Raw genomic sequence first — 27,598 nt, forward strand, 5'->3', positions numbered from 1 at the left:
TGACAGTAGTATGAAATATGTTTAATATACTTCAATGAACATGATAAACAGAGACAAACTGTAGGGGGAAAAAAGTAACTTCGCAATATATTGGAAATAAAAAGCAATGAGATACAAAACTATTTTTCAAGAGATCAAATGTTTTCCTATCAGGCAGTTTCCTAGTCGCCCTGTGCAGAATGTTTTCCCCATAGAATTAGAATGATTTCTACTCTAATGATTGTAGTTCTATTGTTTGAGACGTAGAATCATCTCTGTCTGTCCAGTAACCGGAGTATCACCAGAAAATATATTCTACTATTCATATATACTGAACAAAAAATATAAAAACACTGGATAAGAGCGTCTGCTAAATGACTTAAATGTAAATGTTTCATGAGCAAAAAAAAAAAAAAAAAAGATCCCAGAAATGTTCCATACGCACAAAAATATTATCTCTCTCAAGTTGAGCACAAATTTGTTTACATCCCTGTTAGTGAGCATTTCTCCTTTACCGAGGTCCACCCATGGCTTTGCCCCTGTGCAGTCATGTGAAATCCATAGATTAGGCCCTAATGAATTCATATGAACAGTAACTCAGTAAAATGGTTGAAAGTGTTGTGTTTATATTTTTGCTCAGTATACATTCCATTCAGTTTATCCATATTGCAAAGTATCCCTTTTCACACAAGCTACTGCTTAAATCCTGATTCGTTTTAATTTAATAAATGGCCCCCACGCAAATCCTTATTTTACTTGCAATGCAATGTAATTTACATTAGAACATGTAATCAAAAACACACAATATGATGTAGTTTAAAGCAACACAACGTCGTATTACTACTACAACACTTCAATGAGTACCACACTGGAATTAAATGTTCCCAACACTGTAATAACACAAACAATAGGTACATTTACAAAAGACAACGTACCTCAAAACAAAAGCTGTTCTAATGACATGGCACCTCCCACTGGGCAGACGTCCATTCAACGTCCAGTCAACGTCCATTCAACGTCCATTCAACGTCCATTCCACGTTGGTTCAACGTCATTTCATTGAAATGACGTTGAAACAACGCTGAATCAACCAGTGTATGCCCAGTGGGCTGTAATCAGTATGAATAGTGTGTCAATTAAGTTCAATAATGTAATTTTTTTGGGGACATTCACAACAGATGGAATAATAGTGTATTTATAGGACTTTTCTCTAGAGTGGTATGTAAGTCTTCTGGACCCATGTGTGTCAGCGTAGATATATACTCAATCATATAGGCACTGTTGAACTGAACCAACCGACTGAATCACCCGACTGAATCAACCGACTGAATCAACCCGACTGAATCAACCGACTGAACCAACCGACTGAACCAACCGACTGAACCAACCGACTGAACCAACCGACTGAACCAACCGACTGAATCACCCGACTGAATCACCCGACTGAACCAACCGACTGAACCAACCGACTGAACCAACCGACTGAACCAACCGACTGAATCAACCGACTGAATCATCCGACTGAATCAACCGACTGAATCACCCGACTGAACCAACCGACTGAATCACCCGACTGAATCACCCGACTGAACCAACCGACTGAACCACCCGACTGAACCACCCGACTGAATCACCCGACTGAATCAACCGACTGAATCAACCGACTGAATCAACTGCAGTATGACTGTGAGAAGGTGCTGATTGAAAGAGAGAGAGATAGAATGGACTGTTACTGTATAGCCTCCCTCATGTTGACAGTAATAGTGTACACTGTATTGACCGATACTCTGCGACAGCAAAGCAACATTTTGATCTATAGTAGAAATGGGTCCTGATGGCTACTGTTCAACCCAACTCACCTACAGTACAGAACAGCTATTGGTCAGGTCCAGAAGGAAAGTCTCCTGATTCTTTCAGTTCAGAGGAACTACTGCTAGTCCAGTTGGCTGTTTGTGAACACTCCGGTGAGATGACTTTTCAGTCTAAATGTTTGTTGTTCCAGTTGAGAGTTTTAGATGCCTGAGTGAGTCCTGGAGAGGTTCTGGAGAGGTCCTGGAGAGACCACAGAGCTAAATTATAATCCCTGAAGAGACAGGCTGGGTTCTGCAGTGGTTATTCACCCAGGGATAAGTGGGACTGGCTGGTCTCTGCTTCAGTAGAGCCCCGGGTCCTGGTCTCTGCTTCAGTAGAGGCCCCGGTCCTGGTCTCTGCTTCAGTAGAGCAGGGCCCAGTTAACCCTGTCCACCATACCTCTGCCAGCCGTAGTTCCTTAGTTGACCGTTGGTCTAGGCTGGTAAGAGTTGTCCTCAGAGATGTCCTGATCCTCGCTGCCCATCAGACCTGAGATGTAAGGCAGACCTGCAAAGAGACAGAGGGACAGAGACACAGAGGAACATGACAATCACAACAAATACCTTGATATTCAATAGATAATAAAGCAAACGTTGACACCAGCCAGACACACTCTTACGAAGTCATTCAGTGAATCAGGAAGTTAGTTGAAAAGTGTCGTCTATTTTTGTATTTATTAGGATCAATCAATTAACTGTCCAACCAACAGCGTTTACAATCACATGAAAGGCAGTCAATGGATACGCTGGATCAAGAACTGACAGAGCTGGACAGAAAATAACTTCTAATTCAGTATAGTGATAGATATCAAAAATAAAAACGATTTGGAAATTAATCTGGTCTCCATAATATTATTATAATAGTCATTCATTACAGTTCAATCCTATTATAATTTTCATTCATTACAGTTCAATCCTATTATTATAGTCATTCATTACAGTTCAATTCTATTATTATTATAGTCATTCATTACAGTTCCATCCTATTATTATAGGTATTCATTACAGTTCCATCCTATAATTATAGTCATTCATTACAGTTCAATCCTATTATTATAGTCATTCATTACAGTTCCATCCTATAATTATAGTCATTCATTACAGTTCCATCCTATAATTATAGTCATTCATTACAGTTCAATCCAATTATTATAGTCATTCATTACAGTTCCATCCTATAATTATAGTCATTCATTACAGTTCAATCCTATTATTATAGTCATTCATTACAGTTCCATCCTATAATTATAGTCATTCATTACAGTTCAATCCTATTATTATAGGTATTCATTACAGTTCAATCCTATTATTATAGTCATTCATTACAGTTCCATCCTATTATTATTAGTCATTCATTACAGTTCGGAGAACCTATATTATCCACCATTTGATCCAATCAAACATACTGATGCTGAATGTAATTGTAAATTACATATTTTAAATTTGATATTTACTTGATTTGATTTAGATTTGTTTAGTAAATGTTATAAGGCCCAGCACCAGCCCTAACCCCTAACCCCAGCTCTAACACAGCCCTAACCCCTAACCCCAGCACCAGCCCTAACCCCTAACCCCAGCACCAGCCCTAACCCCTAACCCCAGCATCAGCCCTAACCCCTAACCCCAGCTCTAACAGCCCTAACCCCTAACACAGCCCTAACCCCTAACACCAGCCCTAACCCCTAACCCCAGCACCAGCCCTAACCCCTAACCCCAGCACTAACACAGCCCTAACCCCTAACCCCAGCACCAGCCCTAACCCCTAACCCCAGCACCAGCCCTAACCCCTAACCCCAGCACCAGCCCTAACCCCTAACCCCAGCACCAGCCCTAACCCCAGCCCTAACCCCAGCACCAGCCCTAACCCCTAACCCCAGCACTAACACAGCCCTAACCCCTAACCCCAGCACCAGCCCTAACCCCTAACCCCAGCACCAGCCCTAACCCCTAACCCCAGCACTAACACAGCCCTAACCCCTAACCCCAGCACCAGCCCTAACCCCTAACCCCAGCACCAGCCCTAACCCCAGCACCAGCCCTAACCCCAGCCCCTAACCCCAGCACCAGCCCTAACCCCTAACCCCAGCTCTAACACACCCCTAACCCCTAACCCCAGCTCTAACACAGCCCTAACCCCAGCACCAGCCCTAAGCCCTAACACTAGCACAATCACCCTGCCCCGCTTCCTGAGTGTAGTTAGGGTTGTCTATGTTCTCCTTGTGTTGGTTCTTCTTGCCAGAGTCTGGAAGGGAAAACAGCACCACACCTGAAAGCATTAGGGTTGAAGCAAGGTGTAAAACAAATCTACTGATATGCTGGATGTGACGGAACACCTGAAAGCATTAGGGTTGAAGCAAGGTGTAAAACAAATCTACTGATATGCTGGATGTGACGGAACACCTGAAAGCATTAGGGTTGAAGCAAGGTGTAAAACAAATCTACTGATATGCTGGATGTGACGGAACACCTTGAGAAGGGATTTCTTGAGTAAAATGTCTGAAAGCCCTCACCCTGGCCCCGCCCCACTGGAACCACCCAATCGTAGTTAGGATTGTCTATGTTCTTCACGTCTGTCTCTGAAAGAGGAAACCAATCAGCAATCGTATCATTACATGAACGTCCAAAAGGAAGACTAGCCCTTCGGTAGGCTAAAAAGAGACGTTGTTGAAAAACAACCGTATCAGAGTTGACTTTATAGTTCAAATGTAATGTGATGAAACTCACGGCGGACGATCCTGATAGGCCAGACGAGGATGGTACAGAGACTGAGAGCTGCTACCACGGCCACACCCCCTGTTGCTATGACCATGACATAGTGGTAGTACCACACACACGCTGGACAGCAGACCTGAGTACTGATGGACAGAGACGGGGAGGGAGACAGAGGGGAGGGAGAGAGACAGAGGGGGGAGAGAGAGAGACAGAGGGGGGAGAGAGGGACAGAGGGGGGAGAGTATTCACAATACAGGTGACTACGTCTGTAGTCCAGGTCTATTCACAATACAGGTGACTACATATGTAGCCTAGGTCTATTCACAATACAGGTGAATACGTATGTAGTCCAGGTCTATTCACAATACAGGTGAATACATATGTAGCCTAGGTCTATTCACAATACAGGTGAATACATATGTAGCCTAGGTCTATTCACAATGCAGGTGACTACGTCTGTAGTCCAGGTCTATTCACAATACAGGTGAATACATATGTAGCCTAGGTCTATTCACAATACAGGTGAATACGTATGTAGTCCAGGTCTATTCACAATACAGGTGACTACATATGTAGCCTAGGTCTATTCACAATACAGGTGAATACGTATGTAGTCCAGGTCTATTCACAATACAGGTGAATACATATGTAGCCTAGGTCTATTCACAATGCAGGTGACTACGTCTGTAGTCCAGGTCTATTCACAATACAGGTGAATACGTATGTAGTCCAGGTCTATTCACAATACAGGTGACTACGTATGTAGTCTAGGTCTATTCACAATACAGGTGAATACGTATGTAGTCCAGGTCTATTCACAATACAGGTGAATACGTATGTAGTCCAGGTCTATTCACAATACAGGTGAATACGTATGTAGTCCAGGTCTATTCACAATACAGGTGACTACGTCTGTAGTCCAGGTCTATTCACAATGCAGGTGACTACGTCTGTAGTCTAGGTCTATTCACAATACAGGTGAATACGTATGTAGTCCAGGTCTATTCACAATACAGGTGAATACGTATGTAGTCCAGGTCTATTCACAATACAGGTGAATACGTATGTAGTCTAGGTCTATTCACAATACAGGTGAATACGTATGTAGTCCAGGTCTATTCACAATACAGGTGAATACGTATGTAGTCCAGGTCTATTCACAATACAGGTGAATACGTATGTAGTCCAGGTCTATTCACAATACAGGTGAATACGTATGTAGTCCAGGTCTATTCACAATACAGGTGAATACGTATGTAGTCCAGGTCTATTCACAATACAGGTGAATACGTATGTAGTCCAGGTCTATTCACAATACAGGTGAATACGTATGTAGTCCAGGTCTATTCACAATACAGGTGAATACGTATGTAGTCCAGGTCTATTCACAATACAGGTGAATACGTATGTAGTCCAGGTCTATTCACAATACAGGTGAATACATATGTAGCCTAGGTCTATTCACAATACAGGTGAATACGTATGTAGTCCAGGTCTATTCACAATACAGGTGAATACGTATGTAGTCTAGGTCTATTCACAATACAGGTGAATACGTATGTAGTCCAGGTCTATTCACAATACAGGTGACTACATATGTAGTCCAGGTCTATTCACAATACAGGTGAATACGTCTGTAGTCCAGGTCTATTCACAATACAGGTGACTACATATGTAGCCTAGGTCTATTCACAATACAGGTGAATACGTCTGTAGTCCAGGTCTATTCACAATACAGGTGAATACGTATGTAGTCTAGGTATAGGAGTGTATGAATGTACTGAGTTATTGAGCGTATTTTGGCTGATTTCATTGGGCTACAAATGCAAACAATCTGTTTTTACTTTTGGGACTTATTTGATTGTAGTAATCAACAAGTAGCTTCTTTAATTTAAAAAATGTGCGCTCTCTCTTAACCAGTAATGAATTCATGCACTGGGCAAAAGGGGGGCGGGCCCATCAGAGCACAGCCAGTCCACTGAGACAATAGAGCATCTTGGGAAGAGACTTGAGACCAAATAAGTGAATTAATAAAGGTTTTGGTGGCAATCTGCTTTGAAATCAGCATATTTTGCTGATGGTTTGCATATTATCACAAAAAAACAGTACAGAGGATGTTAGCCTCAGCTGTCAGCTAGCTAGGAAAGTTAGCCTACAAAGCTGGAAAATACCAGTATCTTCTTGTATTGTAAAGTGTTCTAGCCTGTACCGGACATTGTTTTGCCAACAGTAATTAACAGTTTTAACATTTCTACATGCCGTGTTACATTATTAAAGTGTTTTCACTTCTGTACAGCATGAGTGGGAGGCTAACATGACGCAGCCCAGACTCCCAGTACAGGCTAGCAGTGAGTTAGTGGAGCTAACATGATGCAACATGATGCAGCCCAGAGTTAGTGGTCCCGTGTGGCTCAGTTGGTAGAGCATGGCGCTTGCAACGCCAGGGTTGTGGGTTCATTTCCCCACGGGGGGACCAGGATGAATATGTATGAACTTTCCAATTTGAAAGTCGCTCTGGATAAGAGCGTCTGCTAAATGACTTAAATGTAAATGGAGCTAACATGATCCAGTCCAGACTCCCAGGCTAGCAGTGAGTTAGTGGAGCTAACATGACGCAGCCCAGACTCCCAGGCTAGCAGTGAGTTAGTGGAGCTAACATGACGCAGCCCAGACTCCCAGGCTAGCAGTGAGTTAGTGGAGATAACATGATGCAGTCCAGACTCCCAGGCTAGCAGTGAGTTAGTGGGGCTAACATGATACAGCCCAGGCTAGCAGTGAGTTAGTGGAGCTAACATGATGCAGTCCAGACTCCCAGGCTAGCAGTGAGTTAGTGGAGCTAACATGATGCAGCCCAGACTCTCAGGCTAGCAGTGAGTTAGTGGAGCTAACATGATGCAGCCCAGACTCCCAGTACAGGCTAGCAGTGAGTTAGTGGAGCTAACATGATACAGCCCAGACTCCCAGGCTAGCAGTGAGTTAGTGGAGCTAACATGATGCAGTCCAGACTCCCAGGCTAGCAGTGAGTTAGTGGAGCTAACATGACGCAGCCCAGACTCCCAGGCTTGCAGTGAGTTAGTGGAGCTAACATGATGCAGCCCAGACTCCCAGGCTAGCAGTGAGTTAGTGGAGCTAACATGAGGCAGCCCAGACTCCCAGGCTAGCAGTGAGTTAGTGGAGCTAACATGATGCAGCCCAGACTCCCAGGCTAGCAGTGAGTTAGTGGAGCTAACATGATGCAGCCCAGACTCCCAGGCTAGCAGTGAGTTAGTGGAGCTAACATGATGCAGCCCAGACTCCCAGGCTAGCAGTGAGTTAGTGGAGCTAACATGATACAGCCCAGACTCCCAGTACAGGCTAGCAGTGAGTTAGTGGAGCTAACATGATGCAGCCCAGACTCCCAGGCTAGCAGTGAGTTAGTGGAGCTAACATGATGCAGCCCAGACTCCCAGGCTAGCAGTGAGTTAGTGGAGCTAACATGATGCAGCCCAGACTCCCAGGCTAGCAGTGAGGTGGTGGAGCTAACATGAGGCAGCCCAGACTCTCAGGCTAGCAGTGAGTTAGTGGGGCTAACACGACGCAGCCCAGACTCCCAGGCTAGCAGTGAGTTAGTGGAACTAACATGATGCAGCCCAGACTCCCAGGCTAGCAGTGAGTTAGTGGAACTAACATGATGCAGCCCAGACTCCCAGGCTAGCAGTGAGTTAGCGGAGCAGGCACGGTTCTCTATAATAAGGGGCTGGCTGTGCTGATAGACAGGCTTGATCCGTGACACATTTGAAAGAAGTACTGAACTTAACACAAATTCGAGTACCAAAACGTTTTTCATGTTCTAGTATTGAAAAAGTACAGAAGCTTGGGTATAGCACGCAACACTAAGGCAGGCACACACACACACGAGTGTGATTTTATTCACAGACACTCACTCACAGACAGACACTCACACAGACACTCACACACAGACAGACACTCACACACAGACACCCAGACACCCACACACAGACACACAGACACCCAAACACAGACACACGACACTCACTGGCAGGGGTGTAGAGTCTGTATCAGCATAACAGCTACTCCGTTGGCCACCTTGTCAGTGAAGCTCATCGCCCCGTAAACAAACGCTCCACTTTGCTGTGAAATACAGGGAAAGTTTCACAAACACGAAAACAAAATCCATTAGTCTCACACATTAACTCATTGGGCCCTAAGTTTCTCCTGACCACAGAGAAATACCATCACTAAGGGTCTAGTTGAAGTCTATAACTACAGTAAGGGTCTAGTTGAAGTCTATAACTACAGTAATGGTCTAGTTGAAGTCTATAACTACGGTAAGGGTCTAGTTGAAGTCTATAACTACGGTAAGGGTCTAGTTGAAGTCTATAACTACAGTAAGGGTCTAGTTGAAGTCTATAACTACAGTAAGGGTCTAGTTGAAGTCTATAACTACAGTAAGGGTCTAGTTGAAGTCTATAACTACAGTAAGGGTCTAGTTGAAGTCTATAACTACAGTAAGGGTCTAGTTGAAGTCTATAACTACAGTAAGGGTCTAGTTGAAGTCTATAACTACAGTAAGGGTCTAGTTGAAGTCTATAACTACAGTAAGGGTCTAGTTGAAGTCTATAACTACAGTAAGGGTCTAGTTGAAGTCTATAACTACAGTAAGGGTCTAGAGCTTTTCCTGGTTAAATCGCACCTCTAAGTGTGCTAGTCAATAAACGTTGAATCAACTTCAAAAACTGAGCAACTTTATTAACACCAACCGTCTGGTCCCCGATGAGGTCAGCGGTCATGGAGAGTGACATCACCAGGATGGTAGCTGACCCCACCCCTAGAAGGACGGACGCCCCGTAGATCCGGTCACCCATCTGGTCGTCTACCAACACCCAATAAGAGAAGCCCATGATCAGCAGCAGGCCCACGAAGTAAGTCATCTACCAATCAGAGACGAGCAAGACACGTATATTAGTTCAATAATGTAATGTCACATTATTAGAGATATACTGAAAACCCAAATCCATAAATCTACTGTGTTATGTGTATTACAGTTTGAGACAAACTACTGAACAGATCGGAAATAGCCCAGACAGACACTTACACATTTTCCGATGAGTTTGCTGATAGGCCTCATGATGAAAGAGGAAGCGAAGCCACTGACGTACATCACCAGGGGAATAGTGGCAATGTATTTCTGGAACAGGGAACAGAAAGTCTAAGGAACACAGTTTTCTAACAGGTACAGCCATGGTCCTGGTTCTACATCAATAACAGGTATAGGTATAGTTACAGGTATAGTTACAGGTATAGTTACAGGTATAGTTACAGGTATAGTTACAGGTATAATTATAGTTATAGGTATAGTTATAGGTATAATTATAGTTATAGGTATAATTATAGTTATAGGTATAATTATAGGTATAGTTACAGGTATAGTTATAGTTACAGGTATAGTTATAGTTACAGGTATAGTTACAGGTATAGTTATAGTTACAGGTATAGTTATAGTTATAGTTACAGGTATAGTTATAGTTATAGTTACAGGTATAGTTACAGGTATAGTTACAGGTATAGTTATAGTTACAGGTATAATTATAGTTACAGGTATAGTTACAGGTATAGTTATAGTTATAGTTACAGGTATAATTATAGTTACAGGTATAGTTACAGGTATAGTTACAGGTATAGTTATAGTTACAGGTATAGTTATAGTTACAGGTATAGTTACAGGTATAATTATAGTTACAGGTATAGTTACAGGTATAATTATAGTTACAGGTATAGTTATAGTTATAGTTACAGGTATAGTTACAGGTATAATTATAGTTACAGGTATAGTTACAGGTATAGTTATAGTTACAGGTATAGTTACAGGTATAGTTACAGGTATAGTTATAGTTACAGGTATAGTTATAGTTACAGGTATAGTTACAGGTATAGTTATAGTTACAGGTATAGTTACAGGTATAATTATAGTTACAGGTATAGTTACAGGTATAGTTATAGTTACAGGTATAGTTACAGGTATAGTTATAGTTACAGGTATAGTTATAGTTACAGGTATAGTTACAGGTATAATTATAGTTACAGGTATAGTTACAGGTATAGTTATAGTTACAGGTATAGTTATAGTTACAGGTATAGTTATAGTTACAGGTATAGTTATAGTTACAGGTATAGTTATAGGTATAGGTATAGGTATAGTTACAGGTATAGTTACAGGTATAATTATAGTTATAGGTATAGTTATAGGTATAGTTATAGTTACAGGTATAGTTATAGTTACAGGTATAGTTATAGTTATAGTTACAGGTATAGTTATAGTTATAGGTATAGGTATAGTTACAGGTATAATTATAGTTATAGGCATAATTATAGTTATAGGTATAGTTACAGGCATAATTATAGTTACAGGTATAATTATAGTTATAGGCATAATTATAGTTATAGGCATAATTATAGTTAACGGTATAGTTATAGGCAAAGCTATAGGTACAGGTATAATTATAGTTATGGGTATAGTTAAAGGCATAGCTATAAGTATCGGTATAATTATTGGTATAGTTATAAGTATAGTTAATTATACTTATAGGTATAGTTATAATTATAGTTTTCGGTATAGTTATAGGCATAGCTATAGGTATCGGTATAATTATTTGTATAGGTATAGTTAATTATAGTTATAGGTATAATTATGGTTTTCGGTATAGTTATAGGCATAGGTATCGGTATAATTATTGGTATAGTTCGGCACTGGGTATAATAATTGGTATACTTATAGGTATAGTTATAATTATAGTTTTCGGAATAGTAATAGGCAAAGCTATAGGTATTGGTATAAATATTGGTATAGTTATAGGTATAGTTACTGGTATAGGTAATTGTAGTTTTAGGTATCGGTATAGTTACAGGTATAATTATCGGTATAGTTATAATTACAGGTCTAAGTATAATTATCGATATAGGTATAGTTATAATTATAGATATAATTATAGCTATAGTTATAATTATCGATATAGGTATAGTTATAATTATAGATATAATTATCGATATAGGTATAATTATCGATATAGGTATAGTTATAATTATAGATATAGGTATAATTATCGATATAGGTATAGTTATAATTATAGCTATAGTTATAATTATCGATATAGGTATAGTTATAATTATAGATATAATTATAGCTATAGTTATAATTATATAGGTATAATTATCGATATAGCTATAATTATAGGTAAAGTTATAAGTATAATTATACCTATATTGAAAATGATCAATATAGTTCTAGGTATAGGTAGAATTATAGTTATCGGTAGAATTATAGTTATCGGTAGAATTATAGTTATCGGTATAGTTATCGCTATAGTGGTGTTACCTTAGGCAACATGAGAGTGTTGGTAAGGTACATGATGTTGTTACCTTAGGCAACATGAGAGTGTTGGTAAGGTACATGATGTTGTTACCTTTGGCAACATGAGAGTGTTGGTAAGGTACATGGTGTTGTTACCTTTGGCAACATGAGAGTGTTGGTAAGGTACATGGTGTTGTTACCTTTGGCAACATGAGAGTGTTGGTAAGGTACATGGTGTTGTTACCTTTGGCAACATGAGAGTGTTGGTAAGGTACATGGAGATGTACGTCTGAGACAGGTTCACGATCAGTCTGGTGGACATGTAGAGAAACGCTACCTGGACAGAAGGAAAATACAGGAACTGTTAACATGGGCTAAAAACACCACTATTAACATGGACTAAAAACACCACTATTAACATGGACTAAAAACACCACTATTAACATGGGCTAAAAACACCACTATTAACATGGGTTGAAAACAGACAAAGCAGATTGTGTCTGCAAAATGTCAACAAAAATATATTCCGTTTATTTGTCATATAAAAAAAAAAAACTGTATTTAAGTAGAGCAATCCTACTGCCTGATAGAAACAAACAACCCTGATTGGAAGTACACTGAGCATCGAACCCAGAACGGAAGCTCTATCAGATCAAAATGCTGTTGAAATCCAACCAGCTGTTGAATCGGACTCAGATCAAAATGGCAGGTGTGTTTCAGTGTTACCTGGTAAAAGGAAGGCTGTTTCAGCCAGCATTTCCACCTCAGCAGCGACTGGACAGGGGCGGCAGCCTGAGGGCGAGGGATAAGGGGCCGGCGCTCTCCTTTCTCTTCTCCTTCTTCATCCTCCTCCTCTTCCCTCTTCTCTTCCCCTGCTCCCCTCTGCTCTTCACGTGTGCCCAAGTGAAAGAGGACAGAGGAAAGAGCACCGATACCCAGCACGATGAGGCTCAGGTTCTGAAAGAAAAAATAAAGAGAGAATGAAAAGTATAAATGGATGGACGTAAATATCTCCTCTTCATCCCTCCCTGAAGTAGTCTAATATTGTTATACAGTTATTAACTTTTTAATAACAGTGTTCAAATGACATACTGAAGGTCGAGCATGAGCCTACAGTGCATTTCAACAAGCACTTCCTTTAAAAAACATGAGGAAGAAGATGACATCATCATCAAGATAATGAGTTGTGAACGGTTGTGGTCATACGCACATTCTTAAAAAAGATACAATTGTATCATGAATTTGCATCAACTGTACAGGAAACAATACACAATCTGAGACCAACCCTGATCTAGTCACCCTGAATATAGGGATATCTATGGGGTAATGTATGGCTCTGCTCACCCTGAATATAGGGATATCTATGAGGTAATGTATGGCTCTGAATATAGGGATATCTATGGGGTAATGTATGGCTCTGCTCACCCTGAATATAGGGATATCTATGAGGTAATGTATGGCTCTGAATATAGGGATATCTATGAGGTAATGTATGGCTCTGAATATAGGGATATCTATGGGGTAATGTATGGCTCTGCTCACCCTGAATATAGGGATATCTATGAGGTAATGTATGGCTCTGAATATAGGGATATCTATGAGGTAATGTATGGCTATGCTCACCCTGAATATAGGGATGTCTATGAGGTAATGTATGGCTCTGCTCACCCTGAATATAGGGATATCTATGAGGTAATGTATGGCTCTGCTCACCCTGAATATAGGGATATCTATGAGGTAATGTATGGCTCTGCTCACCCTGAATATAGGGATATATATGGGGTAATGTATGGCTCTGCTCACCCTGAATATAGGGATATCTATGAGGTAATGTATGGCTCTGCTCACCCTGAATATAGGGATATCTATGGGGTAATGTATGGCTCTGCTCACCCTGAATATAGGGATATATATGAGGTAATGTATGGCTCTGAATATAGGGATATCTATGAGGTAACATATGGCTCTGCTCACCCTGAATATAGGGATATATATGAGGTAATGTATGGCTCTGAATATAGGGATATCTATGAGGTAATGTATGGCTCTGCTCACCCTGAATATAGGGATATCTATGGGGTAATGTATGGCTCTGCTCACCCTGAATATAGGGATATATATGAGGTAATGTATGGCTCTGAATATAGGGATATCTATGAGGTAATGTATGGCTCTGAATATAGGGATATCTATGAGGTAATGTATGGCTCTGCTCACCCTGAATATAGGGATATCTATGGAGTAATGTATGGCTCTGAATATAGGGATATCTATGAGGTAATGTATGGCTCTGCTCACCCTGAATATAGGGATATATATGAGGTAATGTATGGCTCTGAATATAGGGATATCTATGAGGTAATGTATGGCTCTGCTCACCCTGAATATAGGGATATATATGGGGTAATGTATGGCTCTGCTCACCCTGAATATAGGGATATCTATGAGGTAATGTATGGCTCTGCTCACCCTGAATATAGGGATATATATGGGGTAATGTATGGCTCTGCTCACCCTGAATATAGGGATATATATGGGGTAATGTATGGCTCTGAATATAGGGATATCTATGAGGTAACGTATGGCTCTGCTCACCCTGAATATAGGGATATATATGAGGTAATGTATGGCTCTGAATATAGGGATATCTATGAGGTAATGTATGGCTCTGCTCACCCTGAATATAGGGATATCTATGGGGTAATGTATGGCTCTGCTCACCCTGAATATAGGGATATATATGAGGTAATGTATAGCTCTGAATATAGGGATATCTATGAGGTAATGTATGGCTCTGAATATAGGGATATCTATGAGGTAATGTATGGCTCTGCTCACCCTGAATATAGGGATATCTATGAGGTAATGTATGGCTCTGCTCACCCTGAATATAGGGATATCTATGAGGTAATGTATGGCTCTGAATATAGGGATATCTATGAGGTAATGTATGGCTCTGCTCACCCTGAATATAGGGATATCTATGGAGTAATGTATGGCTCTGCTCACCCTGAATATAGGGATATCTATGGGGTAATGTATGGCTCTGCTCACCCTGAATATAGGGATATCTATGGGGTAACGTATGGCTCTGCTCACCCTGAATATAGGGATATCTATGGGGTAATGTATGGCTCTGCTCACCCTGAATATAGGGATATATATGAGGCAATGTATGGCTCTGAATATAGGGATATCTATGAGGTAATGTATGGCTCTGAATATAGGGATATCTATGAGGTAATGTATGGCTCTGAATATAGGGATATTTATGAGGCAATGTATGGCTCTGAATATAGGGATATCTATGAGGTAATGTATGGCTCTGAATATAGGGATATCTATGAGGTAATGTATGGCTCTGCTCACCCTGAATATAGGGATATCTATGAGGCAATGTATGGCTCTGAATATAGGGATATCTATGAGGTAATGTATGGCTCTGCTCACCCTGAATATAGGGATATCTATGAGGCAATGTATGGTTCTGCTCACCCTGAATATAGGGATATATATGGGGTAATGTATGGCTCTGCTCACCCTGAATATAGGGATATCTATGAGGTACTGTATGGCTCTGAATATAGGGATATCTATGGAGTAATGTATGGCTCTGCTCACCCTGAATATAGGGATATCTATGGGGTAATGTATGGCTCTGCTCACCCTGAATATAGGGATATCTATGGGGTAATGTATGGCTCTGCTCACCCTGAATATAGGTATATCTATGAGGTAATGTATGGCTCTGCTCACCCTGAATATAGGGATATCTATGGGGTAATGTATGGCTCTGCTCACCCTGAATATAGGGATATCTATGGGGTAATGTATGGCTCTGCTCACCCTGAATATAGGGATATCTATGAGGTAATGTATGGCTCTGCTCACCCTGAATATAGGGATATATATGAGGCAATGTATGGCTCTGAATATAGGGATATCTATGAGGTAATGTATGGCTCTGCTCACCCTGAATATAGGGATATCTATGAGGTAATGTATGGCTCTGAATATAGGGATATCTATGAGGCAATGTATGCCTCTGAATATAGGGATATCTATGAGGTAATGTATGGCTCTGCTCACCCTGAATATAGGGATATCTATGGGGTAATGTATGGCTCTGCTCACCCTGAATATAGGTATATCTATGAGGCAATGTATGGCTCTGAATATAGGGATATCTATGAGGTAATGTATGGCTCTGAATATAGGGATATCTATGAGGTAATGTATGGCTCTGCTCACCCTGAATATAGGGATATCTATGGGGTAATGTATGGCTCTGCTCACCCTGAATATAGGGATATCTATGGGGTAATGTATGGCTCTGCTCACCCTGAATATAGGGATATATATGAGGCAATGTATGGCTCTGAATATAGGGATATCTATGAGGTAATGTATGGCTCTGCTCACCCTGAATATAGGGATATCTATGAGGTAATGTATGGCTCTGAATATAGGGATATCTATGAGGCAATGTATGCCTCTGAATATAGGGATATCTATGAGGTAATGTATGGCTCTGCTCACCCTGAATATAGGGATATCTATGGGGTAATGTATGGCTCTGCTCACCCTGAATATAGGTATATCTATGAGGCAATGTATGGCTCTGAATATAGGGATATCTATGAGGTAATGTATGGCTCTGAATATAGGGATATCTATGAGGTAATGTATGGCTCTGCTCACCCTGAATATAGGGATATCTATGGGGTAATGTATGGCTCTGCTCACCCTGAATATAGGGATATCTATGGGGTAATGTATGGCTCTGCTCACCCTGAATATAGGGATATATATGAGGTAATGTATGGCTCTGAATATAGGGATATCTATGAGGTAATGTATGGCTCTGCTCACCCTGAATATAGGGATATATATGAGGTAATGTATGGCTCTGCTCACCCTGAATATAGGGATATCTATGAGGTAATGTATGGCTCTGCTCACCCTGAATATAGGGATATCTATGAGGTAACGTATGGCTCTGCTCACCCTGAATATAGGTATATCTATGAGGCAATGTATGGCTCTGAATATAGGGATATCTATGAGGTAATGTATGGCTCTGAATACAGGGATATCTATGAGGTAATGTATAGCTCTGCTCACCCTGAATATAGGGATATATATATGAGGTAATGTATGGATCTGAATATAGGGATATCTATGAGGTAATGTATGGCTCTGAATACAGGGATATCTATGAGGTAATGTATGGCTCTGCTCACCCTGAATATAGGGATATATATGAGGTAATGTATGGCTCTGAATATAGGGATATCTATGGGGTAATGTATGGCTCTGCTCACCCTGAATATAGGGATATCTATGGAGTAATGTATGGCTCTGCTCACCCTGAATATAGGGATATATATGAGGTAATGTATGGCTCTGCTCACCCTGAATATAGGGATATATATGAGGTAATGTATGGCTCTGCTCACCCTGAATATAGGGATATATATGAGGTAATGTATGGCTCTGAATATAGGGATATCTATGAGGTAATGTATGGCTCTGCTCACCCTGAATATAGGGATATATATGAGGTAATGTATGGCTCTGAATATAGGGATATCTATGAGGTAACGTATGGCTCTGCTCACCCTGAATATAGGGATATATATGAGGTAATGTATGGCTCTGAATATAGGGATATCTATGAGGTAACGTATGGCTCTGCTCACCCTGAATATAGGGATATCTATGGAGTAATGTATGGCTCTGCTCACCCTGAATATAGGGATATATATGAGGTAATGTATGGCTCTGAATATAGGGATATCTATGGGGTAATGTATGGCTCTGAATATAGGGATATCTATGAGGTAATGTATGGCTCTGAATATAGGGATATCTATGAGGTAATGTATGGCTCTGCTCACCCTGAATATAGGGATATCTATGGAGTAATGTATGGCTCTGAATATAGGGATATCTATGAGGTAATGTATGGCTCCGAATATAGGGATATATATGGGGTAACGTATGGCTCTGCTCACCCTGAATATAGGGATATCTATGGTGTAATGTATGGCTCTGAATATAGGGATATCTATGAGGTAACGTATGGCTCTGCTCACCCTGAATATAGGGATATCTATGAGGTAATGTATGGCTCTGAATATAGGGATATCTATGAGGTAATGTATGGCTCTGCTCACCCTGAATATAGGGATATCTATGAGGTAATGTATGGCTCTGAATATAGGGATATCTATGAGGTAACGTATGGCTCTGCTCACCCTGAATATAGGGATATCTATGAGGTAATGTATGGCTCTGAATATAGGGATATCTATGAGGTAATGTATGGCTCTGCTCACCCTGAATATAGGGATATCTATGAGGCAATGTATGGCTCTGAATATAGGGATATCTATGAGGTAATGTATGGCTCTGAATATAGGGATATCTATGGGGTAATGTATGGCTCTGCTCACCCTGAATATAGGGATATCTATGGGGTAATGTATGGCTCTGAATATAGGGATATCTATGAGGTAATGTATGGCTCTGCTCACCCTGAATATAGGGATATCTATGAGGTAATGTATGGCTCTGAATATAGGGATATCTATGGAGTAATGTATGGCTCTGCTCACCCTGAATATAGGGATATCTATGAGGTAATGTATGGCTCTGCTCACCCTGAATATAGGGATATCTATGAGGTAATGTATGGCTCTGCTCACCCTGAATATAGGGATATCTATGAGGTAATGTATGGCTCTGCTCACCCTGAATATAGGGATATCTATGAGGTAATGTATGGCTCTGAATATAGGGATATCTATGGAGTAATGTATGGCTCTGCTCACCCTGAATATAGGGATATCTATGAGGTAATGTATGGCTCTGAATATAGGGATATCTATGAGGTAATGTATGGCTCTGAATATAGGGATATCTATGAGGTAACGTATGGCTCTGCTCACCCTGAATATAGGGATATCTATGAGGTAATGTATGGCTCTGCTCACCCTGAATATAGGGATATATATGAGGTAATGTATGGCTCTGAATATAGGGATATCTATGAGGTAACGTATGGCTCTGCTCACCCTGAATATAGGGATATCTATGAGGTAATGTATGGCTCTGCTCACCCTGAATATAGGGATATCTATGAGGTAATGTATGGCTCTGCTCACCCTGAATATAGGGATATCTATGAGGTAATGTATGGCTCTGCTCACCCTGAATATAGGGATATATATGAGGTAATGTATGGCTCTGAATATAGGGATATCTATGAGGTAATGTATGGCTCTGCTCACCCTGAATATAGGGATATATATGAGGTAATGTATGGCTCTGAATATAGGGATATCTATGAGGTAACGTATGGCTCTGCTCACCCTGAATATAGGGATATCTATGGTGTAATGTATGGCTCTGAATATAGGGATATATATGAGGTAATGTATGGCTCTGAATATAGGGATATATATGGGGTAACGTATGGCTCTGCTCACCCTGAATATAGGGATATCTATGAGGTAATGTATGGCTCTGAATATAGGGATATCTATGAGGTAATGTATGGCTCTACTCACCCTGAATATAGGGATATATATGAGGTAATGTATGGCTCTGAATATAGGGATTTCTATGGAGTAATGTATGGCTCTGCTCACCCTGAATATAGGGATATCTATGAGGTAATGTATGGCTCTGAATATAGGGATTTCTATGGAGTAATGTATGGCTCTGCTCACCCTGAATATAGGGATATCTATGAGGTAATGTATGGCTCTGCTCACCCTGAATATAGGGATATATATGAGGTAATGTATGGCTCTGAATATAGGGATATCTATGAGGTAATGTATGGCTCTACTCACCCTGAATATAGGGATATCTATGAGGTAATGTATGGCTCTACTCACCCTGAATATAGGGATATCAATGAGGTAATGTATGGCTCTGAATATAGGGATATCTATGAGGTAATGTATGGCTCTGAATATAGGGATATCTATGAGGTAATGTATGGCTCTGCTCACCCTGAATATAGGGATATCTATGAGGTAATGTATGGCTCTGAATATAGGGATATCTATGAGGTAATGTATGGCTCTACTCACCCTGAATATAGGGATATCTATGAGGTAATGTATGGCTCTACTCACCCTGAATATAGGGATATCTATGAGGTAATGTATGGCTCTACTCACCCTGAATATAGGGATATCTATGAGGCAATGTATGGCTCTACTCACCCTGAATATAGGGATATCTATGAGGTAATGTATGGCTCTGAATATAGGGATATCTATGGGGTAATGTATGGCTCTACTCACCCTGAATATAGGGATATCTATGGGCCCAAGGGTCTCGTTGAGAGAGGGGTCCTCATCTGATCCGGTCTGGAAGTGGAACAGCAGATAGGCCACAGCGTACACTGTTATATTGGCCATCACTGTAAACGCATACCTGGGAGAGGAGAACAAGAGGTGAAACTCCTTCCAGCACTGGGGAACACTCAGGTCCTCCCTTCCAGCACTGGGGAACACTCAGGCACCCCTTCCAGCACTGGGGAACACTCAGGTCTCCCTTCCAGCACTGGGGAACACTCAGGTCTCCCTTCCAGCACTGGGGAACACTCAGGTCTCCCTTCCAGCACTGGGGAACACTCAGGTCCCCTCTTCCAGCACTGGGGAACACTCAGGTCCCCTTTCCAGCACTGGGGAACACTCAGGTCCTCCCTTCCAGCACTGGGGAACACTCAGGTCCCCCTTCCTGCACTGGGGAACACTCAGGTCTCCCTTCCAGCACTGGGGAACACTCAGGCACCCCTTCCAGCACTGGGGAACACTCAGGTATCCCTTCCAGCACTGGGGAACACTCAGGTCTCCCTTCCAGCACTGGGGAACACTCAGGTCTCCCTTCCAGCACTGGGGAACACTCAGGTCCCCCTTTCAGCACTGGGGAACACTCAGGTCCCCCTTTCAGCACTGGGGAACACTCAGGTCTCTCTTCCAGCACTGGGGAACACTCAGGTCCCCCTTCCAGCACTGGGAAACACTCAGGTCCTCCCTTCCAGCACTGGGGAACACTCAGGCACCCCTTCCAGCACTGGGGAACACTCAGGCACCCCTTCCAGCACTGGGGAACACTCAGGCACCCCTTCCAGCACTGGGGAACACTCAGGCACCCCTTCCAGCACTGGGGAACACTCAGGCACCCCTTCCAGCACTGGGGAACACTCAGGCACCCCTTCCAGCACTGGGGAACACTCAGGCACCCCTTCCAGCACTGGGGAACACTCAGGTCCTCCCTTCCAGCACTGGGGAACACTCAGGCACCCCTTCCAGCACTGGGGAACACTCAGGCACCCCTTCCAGCACTGGGGAACACTCAGGCACCCCTTCCAGCACTGGGGAACACTCAGGCACCCCTTCCAGCACTGGGGAACACTCAGGTCCTCCCTTCCAGCACTGGGGAACACTCAGGCACCCCTTCCAGCACTGGGGAACACTCAGGTCCTCCCTTCCAGCACTGGGGAACACTCAGGTCCTCCCTTCCAGCACTGGGGAACACTCAGGCACCCCTTCCAGCACTGGGGAACACTCAGGCACCCCTTCCAGCACTGGGGAACACTCAGGCACCCCTTCCAGCACTGGGGAACACTCAGGCACCCCTTCCAGCACTGGGGAACATGCCATGCCCACACCCCCTCTATTTCTATGGGCATATTATTATAAATATTTTCTTAAAACTGCATTGTAGGTTAAGGGCTTGTAATTAAGCATTTCACTGTGAGGTCTACACCTGTTGTATTCGGCACATGTGACAAATAAAATTTGATTTGATTGACCACGCAGACTGAAGGTGTCTCGTGGTCGAGCAACAACACGTGCTCCTTGAGTGACAGGGGGCGGGGCTAGGTCTGTGTGGAAAGCGGCATGGAGAGAGAGCGGAGAGAGATGACTGGTGGTCCCTAGCTCCATCCTGGTTGTTATTTACCTGTAAGCAGTGAGCTCCACCTTGGTGGTCCCTAGCTCCATCCTGGTTATTTACCTGTAAGCAGTGAGCTCCACCTTGGCGGTCCCTAGCTCCATCCTGGTTATTATTTACCTGTAAGCAGTGAGCTCCACCTTGGCGGTCCCTAGCTCCATCCTGGTTATTTACCTGTGAGCAGTGAGCTCCACCTTGGTGGTCCCTAGCTCCATCCTGGTTATTTACCTGTAAGCAGTGAGCTCCACCTTGGCGGTCCCTAGCTCCATCCTGGTTATTTACCTGTAAGCAGTGAGCTCCACCTTGGTGGTCCCTAGCTCCATCCTGGTTGTTATTTACCTGTAAGCAGTGAGCTCCACCTTGGTGGTCCCTAGCTCCATCCTGGTTATTTACCTGTAAGCAGTGAGCTCCACCTTGGCGTGTTCGCAGGACACCAGCTCGGGGATGAGTGACAGGTGTGAGATCTGCGTTGCAGCCCAGCCGAACTGGAAGATGATGATGAATGGGATGAAGTAGGTCAGGCTGACCCACTGAGAGGTGTACTGGTCACACCCCACACACTGATTAAAGATGAACGCAAAGGACATCAGCACACTGACCGTACCTGGAGAGGGGGAGGGGATGTTACTGTGTGGATCTCACTTTACCGACAGCAGCCTCGTCATTCATAAAGCTCATCTTACTCCGAACCCAATAAATAGAGAGGGGAGCGAGGTTAGCTCTATGAAGACATGACACAGCCCAGGCACAGGAAGGGGAATGAGGTCACAGCACAGGAAGGGGAATGAGGTCACAGACCAGGAAGGGGAATGAGATCACAGCCCAGACACAGGAAAGGGGAATGAGGTCACAGCCCAGACACAGGAAAGGGGAATGAGATCACAGCCCAGACACAGGAAAGGGGAATGAGATCACAGCCCAGACACAGGAAAGGGGAATGAGGTCACAGCCCAGACACAGGAAAGGGGAATGAGGTCACAGCCCAGACACAGGAAAGGGGAATGAGGTCACAGCCCAGACACAGGAAAGGGGAATGAGGTCACAGCCCAGACACAGGAAAGGGGAATGAGGTCACAGCCCAGACACAGGAAAGGGGAATGAGGTCACAGCCCAGACACAGGAAAGGGGAATGAGGTCACAGCCCAGACACAGGAAAGGGGAATGAGGTCACAGCCCAGACACAGGAAAGGGGAATGAGGTCACAGCCCAGACACAGGAAAGGGGAATGAGGTCACAGCCCAGACACAGGAAAGGGGAATGAGGTCACAGCCCAGACACAGGAAAGGGGAATGAGGTCACAGCCCAGACACAGGAAAGGGGAATGAGGTCACAGCCCAGACACAGGAAAGGGGAATGAGGTCACAGCCCCGACACAGGAAAGGGGAATGAGGTCACAGCCCAGACACAGGAAAGGGGAATGAGGTCACAGCCCAGACACAGGAAAGGGGAATGAGGTCACAGCCCAGACACAGGAAAGGGGAATGAGCTCACAGCCCAGACACAGGAAGGGGGAATGAGGTCACAGCCCAGACACAGGAAGGGGGAATGAGGTCACAGCCCAGACACAGGAAGGGGAATGAGGTCACAGCCCAGACACAGGAAGGGGAATGAGGAAAATGAAAGAACATGAAGGAGACAAGCACACTGATCCTCCCTGGAGGGAGAGAGAGGGCGTTGTGCAAGCTTTGATGTGCAGGCTTTTATCCCAGCCCAGTGGGTCTCATGCAGGAGCAGGCCTGATCATCACAGCCCACTGATCCCAGGTAGGGTGACCTGTCTAGCTCTGAGCTTCTTCAACCACCTGATAGCACATAGCTGCCTGGTAACCTGATAGCACATAGCTGCCTGGTAACCTGATAGCACATAGCTGCCTGGTAACCTGATAGCACATAGCTGCCTGGTAACCTGATAGCACATAGCTGCCTGGTAACCTGATAGCACATAGCTGTCTGGTAACCTGATAGCACATAGCAGTCTGGTAACCTGATAGCACATAGCAGTCTGGTAACCTGATAGCACATAGCTGCCTGGTAACCTGATAGCACATAGCTGCCTGGTAACCTGATAGCACATAGCTGCCTGGTAACCTGATAGCACATAGCTGTCTGGTAACCTGATAGCACATAGCTGCCTGGTAACCTGATAGCACATAGCTGCCTGGTAACCTGATAGCACATAGCAGTCTGGTAACCTGATAGCACATAGCTGTCTGGTAACCTGATAGCACATAGCTGCCTGGTAACCTGATAGCACATAGCAGTCTGGTAACCTGATAGCACATAGCTGCCTGGTAACCTGATAGCACATAGCAGTCTGGTAACCTGATAGCACATAGCTGCCTGGTAACCTGATAGCACATAGCTGCCTGGTAACCTGATAGCACATAGCTGTCTGGTAACCTGATAGCACGTAGCTGCCTGGTAACCTGATAGCACGTAGCTGCCTGGTAACCTGATAGCACGTAGCTGTCTGGTAACCTGATAGCACGTAGCTGCCTGGTAACCTGATAGCACATAGCTGTCTGGTAACCTGATAGCACATAGCTGTCTGGTAACCTGATAGCACATAGCTGTCTGGTAACCTGATAGCACATAGCTGCCTGGTAACCTGATAGCACATAGCTGCCTGGTAACCTGATAGCACGTAGCTGCCTGGTAACCTGATAGCACGTAACTGCCTGGTAACCTGATAGCACGTAGCTGCCTGGTAACCTGATAGCACATAGCTGCCTGGTAACCTGATAGCACATAGCTGTCTGGTAACCTGATAGCACGTAGCTGCCTGGTAACCTGATAGCACATAGCTGCCTGGTAACCTGATAGCACATAGCTGTCTGGTAACCTGATAGCACGTAGCTGCCTGGTAACCTGATAGCACATAGCTGTCTGGTAACCTGATAGCACATAGCTGCCTGGTAACCTGATAGCACATAGCTGCCTGGTAACCTGATAGCACATAGCTGCCTGGTAACCTGATAGCACATAGCTGCCTGGTAACCTGATAGCACATAGCTGCCTGGTAACCTGATAGCACATAGCTGCCTGGTAACCTGATAGCACATAGCTGCCTGGTAACCTGATAGCACATAGCTGCCTGGTAACCTGATAGCACATAGCTGCCTGGTAACCTGAATTGGCACAAACTACCAGGGAACTGTCTGGCAGCACCTGAACGTAGGATGTGGCCTGTGCTGTGAACTAACTTCCTTATGAATGACTCAGCTTAAAGTTTGGTCACAAGACTACAAGTGTTCAGTTCAAGACATGTCCTTGTCAGCTATAATAGCCTTTCTTGTTCTTTTATTGTGGGCCTAGAATGGTACGGAATACATACATTGGCAATTGTAAGATCCAAAAATTACATAATTTGACTAATTCATAATTTTATCATAATTACAGTGTAGCAATCAACCAATGCACCTATATGAAACAGGTATACACTCACCCACTAAATGCCATGTCTTCCTCTTGCCGTATGTCCCACACCCCGGCGTCCGGTCCGACTCGTAGCCGATAAGAGGTGTGCAGACCCCGTCCGCTATCTGCCCCACCAGCAGTAACACACCTGCATAGGTGTTCTGAAAGCCCAGCACGGAGTGGTAGTACACCAGCAGATAGGTGAACCACATAGACGCACACAGATCGTTCAGAAAGTGTCCCACGGCGTAACTCAGCCGCCGACAAAAAGGCAGAGACCTCTGTGTGTAGTCTGACATGATTGCTTCGAGAATATTAGGTAATTCTCTGAAAAATATATATATTCAAATTATAGTCAAATTGTTGTTTGGAGATCTTTTGATGACCTAATATGTTCGCCTAAATACGACCAAATAGGTTATCTGAATAGTCAACAAGCAAAAATAGAATTCCACATTGAAAACAAATAGTAGGTCCTACTTGTGTGAGTACAGATCGTTATTCCCCAACATGTCCGTGTCCATCTGATCACACCGCATTGTGCCAGTTTCCTTACGATCAGCTGACTGTTATGAAGAGAAAAAAAATCTCTCTATATATATTCAGGCACCTAACAAAACACCTCGACCACGGTCCTTACCTCAGCCAACCCCCTAACCAGGTTACGCGGTTAACTTGTTAAAGTAAAGTAACGCCTCGCCGCTTCCCCATTCATAACATATATTATCCGTTTCACAGACATATCTCGGTAATCGATTTAGAGATAATACCGATTGAATTCCAACGATATTCGCCTCCTCGATCCCGCCGGCTCGGTATTCTTTGGAATAAACATACACTATGATTCTGTTACATGACAACAACAATGGGCGAAAGCGTTCCGGTGAAATGAAGCGAAAGACTGAGGCCCCGTTCCCGTTCTGGACCAATAGGAACGCAGGTCTGCTCTGCTCCCACGTGATGCTGACAGATGTTTTTCCCGGAAGAGGGATGACTTCATTCCTGATACATTAGTTCATTTGCATCTGTAATACATTGTTCCTTCTCAATTTAAAATCAGATAAGATATATTGTTCAAACGTTAAATTATATTATTTTGTGATTGATTTTAAGTTTAGAACTACACGTATAGGCTTTCTGTGCTACTATAATATAAATACAAGTATCTGTGTGATTGAATACTGAAAGTGATTTCATCACTCAAGTCTAGATTCAGTCCAGTGATCAAGTATTTATCACACAGGGTCAGAGTACATCACATGCTTTACTCTGAAGAGCTTTGTCAGCGTTCCTCATGTTTTTAGTCTGAAATAAAGATAATGATTATTTTGTCACAAGATGACTGTCCTGTATAACCTTGGCTTACCTATTCATCACTTTTACTAAGAGAATGTCAATATCGGAGGTCTGTGTGGAAAGCGACCAGATAAAGTTGTTTTTACAATGCAAGTCTGTCTGTCTAGATAATACCAGAGATTTTAACAGGTTTTGAGAATGCTTATACATATTGAAAATTGACAAGATATGAAAGCCTAAACATGTTTTGTATTTTGAAATGGGACATATGTTTTTTTATTTAATTCTATTTAACCTTTACTTAACTAGGCAAGTCAGTTAAGAACAAATCCTTATTTACAATGACGGCCTACCCCGGCCAAACCCAGACGACGCTGGGCCAATTGTGCGCCGCCCTATGGGACTCCCAATCACGGTCGGATGTGATGCGGCCTGGATTCGAACCAGGGACTGCAGTGACGCCTCTTGCACTGAGATGCTGTGTCTTAGACCGCTGCGCCACTCAGGAGTATTACTTTAAAACCTCTACAGGATCAGTGTCCCTCCACCGGGACAGTTGAGCTTACGTGCACTAATGTGACTAGCATGACAGTTGTAAGTAACAACGAAATTTACAGGACATAGACATGTCTTATATGGGTAGAAAGCTACACTTCTTGTTAATCTAACTGCACTGTCCAATTTACAGTAGCTATTACAGTGAAAAAAAGACCATGCTATTGTTTGAGGAGAACAACAACAACAACGTATCACGGCAACTGGTTTGATACATTCACCTCTGAAGGTAAATAATGTACTTACATTCAGTAATCTGGCTCTGATTTGTCATCCTGAGGGTCCCAGAGATAAAATGTAGTGTAGTTTTTGTTTGATAAAATCAATTTTATAATAAAATGTAGGAACTGGGTTTTACAGTTTGAACCCCTGTTGTCTCTGGCTCCACACCCACTCGCCCGGCCATCTAGATGTGAAAGTTAGTGTATAAGCTAATGATCCATCATGTATGATATTCCTGGTTG

General features: G+C 43.0%; 1 protein-coding gene across 7 annotated transcripts; it reads right to left on the reverse strand.

Annotated features, from left to right (window-relative positions):
• LOC139550056 (major facilitator superfamily domain-containing protein 12-like) lies at window positions 1-26,191 on the reverse strand. 7 transcript variants are annotated; one of them, XM_071360640.1, is made up of 12 exons: window positions 25,312-26,191; window positions 22,261-22,471; window positions 20,211-20,343; window positions 12,616-12,846; window positions 12,134-12,226; window positions 9,637-9,729; window positions 9,302-9,472; window positions 8,578-8,672; window positions 4,554-4,684; window positions 4,340-4,405; window positions 4,003-4,071; window positions 1-2,337 (listed from the first exon to the last, which is right to left on the reverse strand). In XM_071360640.1, exons 1-12 carry the CDS (start codon window positions 25,580-25,582, stop codon window positions 2,249-2,251), a joined length of 1,653 nt encoding a protein of 550 aa, XP_071216741.1. In that variant the 5' UTR covers window positions 25,583-26,191; the 3' UTR covers window positions 1-2,248. The 7 variants fall into 7 exon arrangements, with proteins under 7 accessions (XP_071216741.1, XP_071216740.1, XP_071216744.1 ...); XM_071360639.1 differs by having other exon boundaries at window positions 4,003-4,095; XM_071360643.1 differs by lacking the exon at window positions 4,340-4,405.
• Between the last annotated feature and the right edge of the window lie 1,407 nt (window positions 26,192-27,598).

This window comes from Salvelinus alpinus, chromosome 23 (genome assembly GCF_045679555.1).
Source record: "Salvelinus alpinus chromosome 23, SLU_Salpinus.1, whole genome shotgun sequence".
Taxonomy (NCBI): domain Eukaryota; kingdom Metazoa; phylum Chordata; class Actinopteri; order Salmoniformes; family Salmonidae; genus Salvelinus; species Salvelinus alpinus.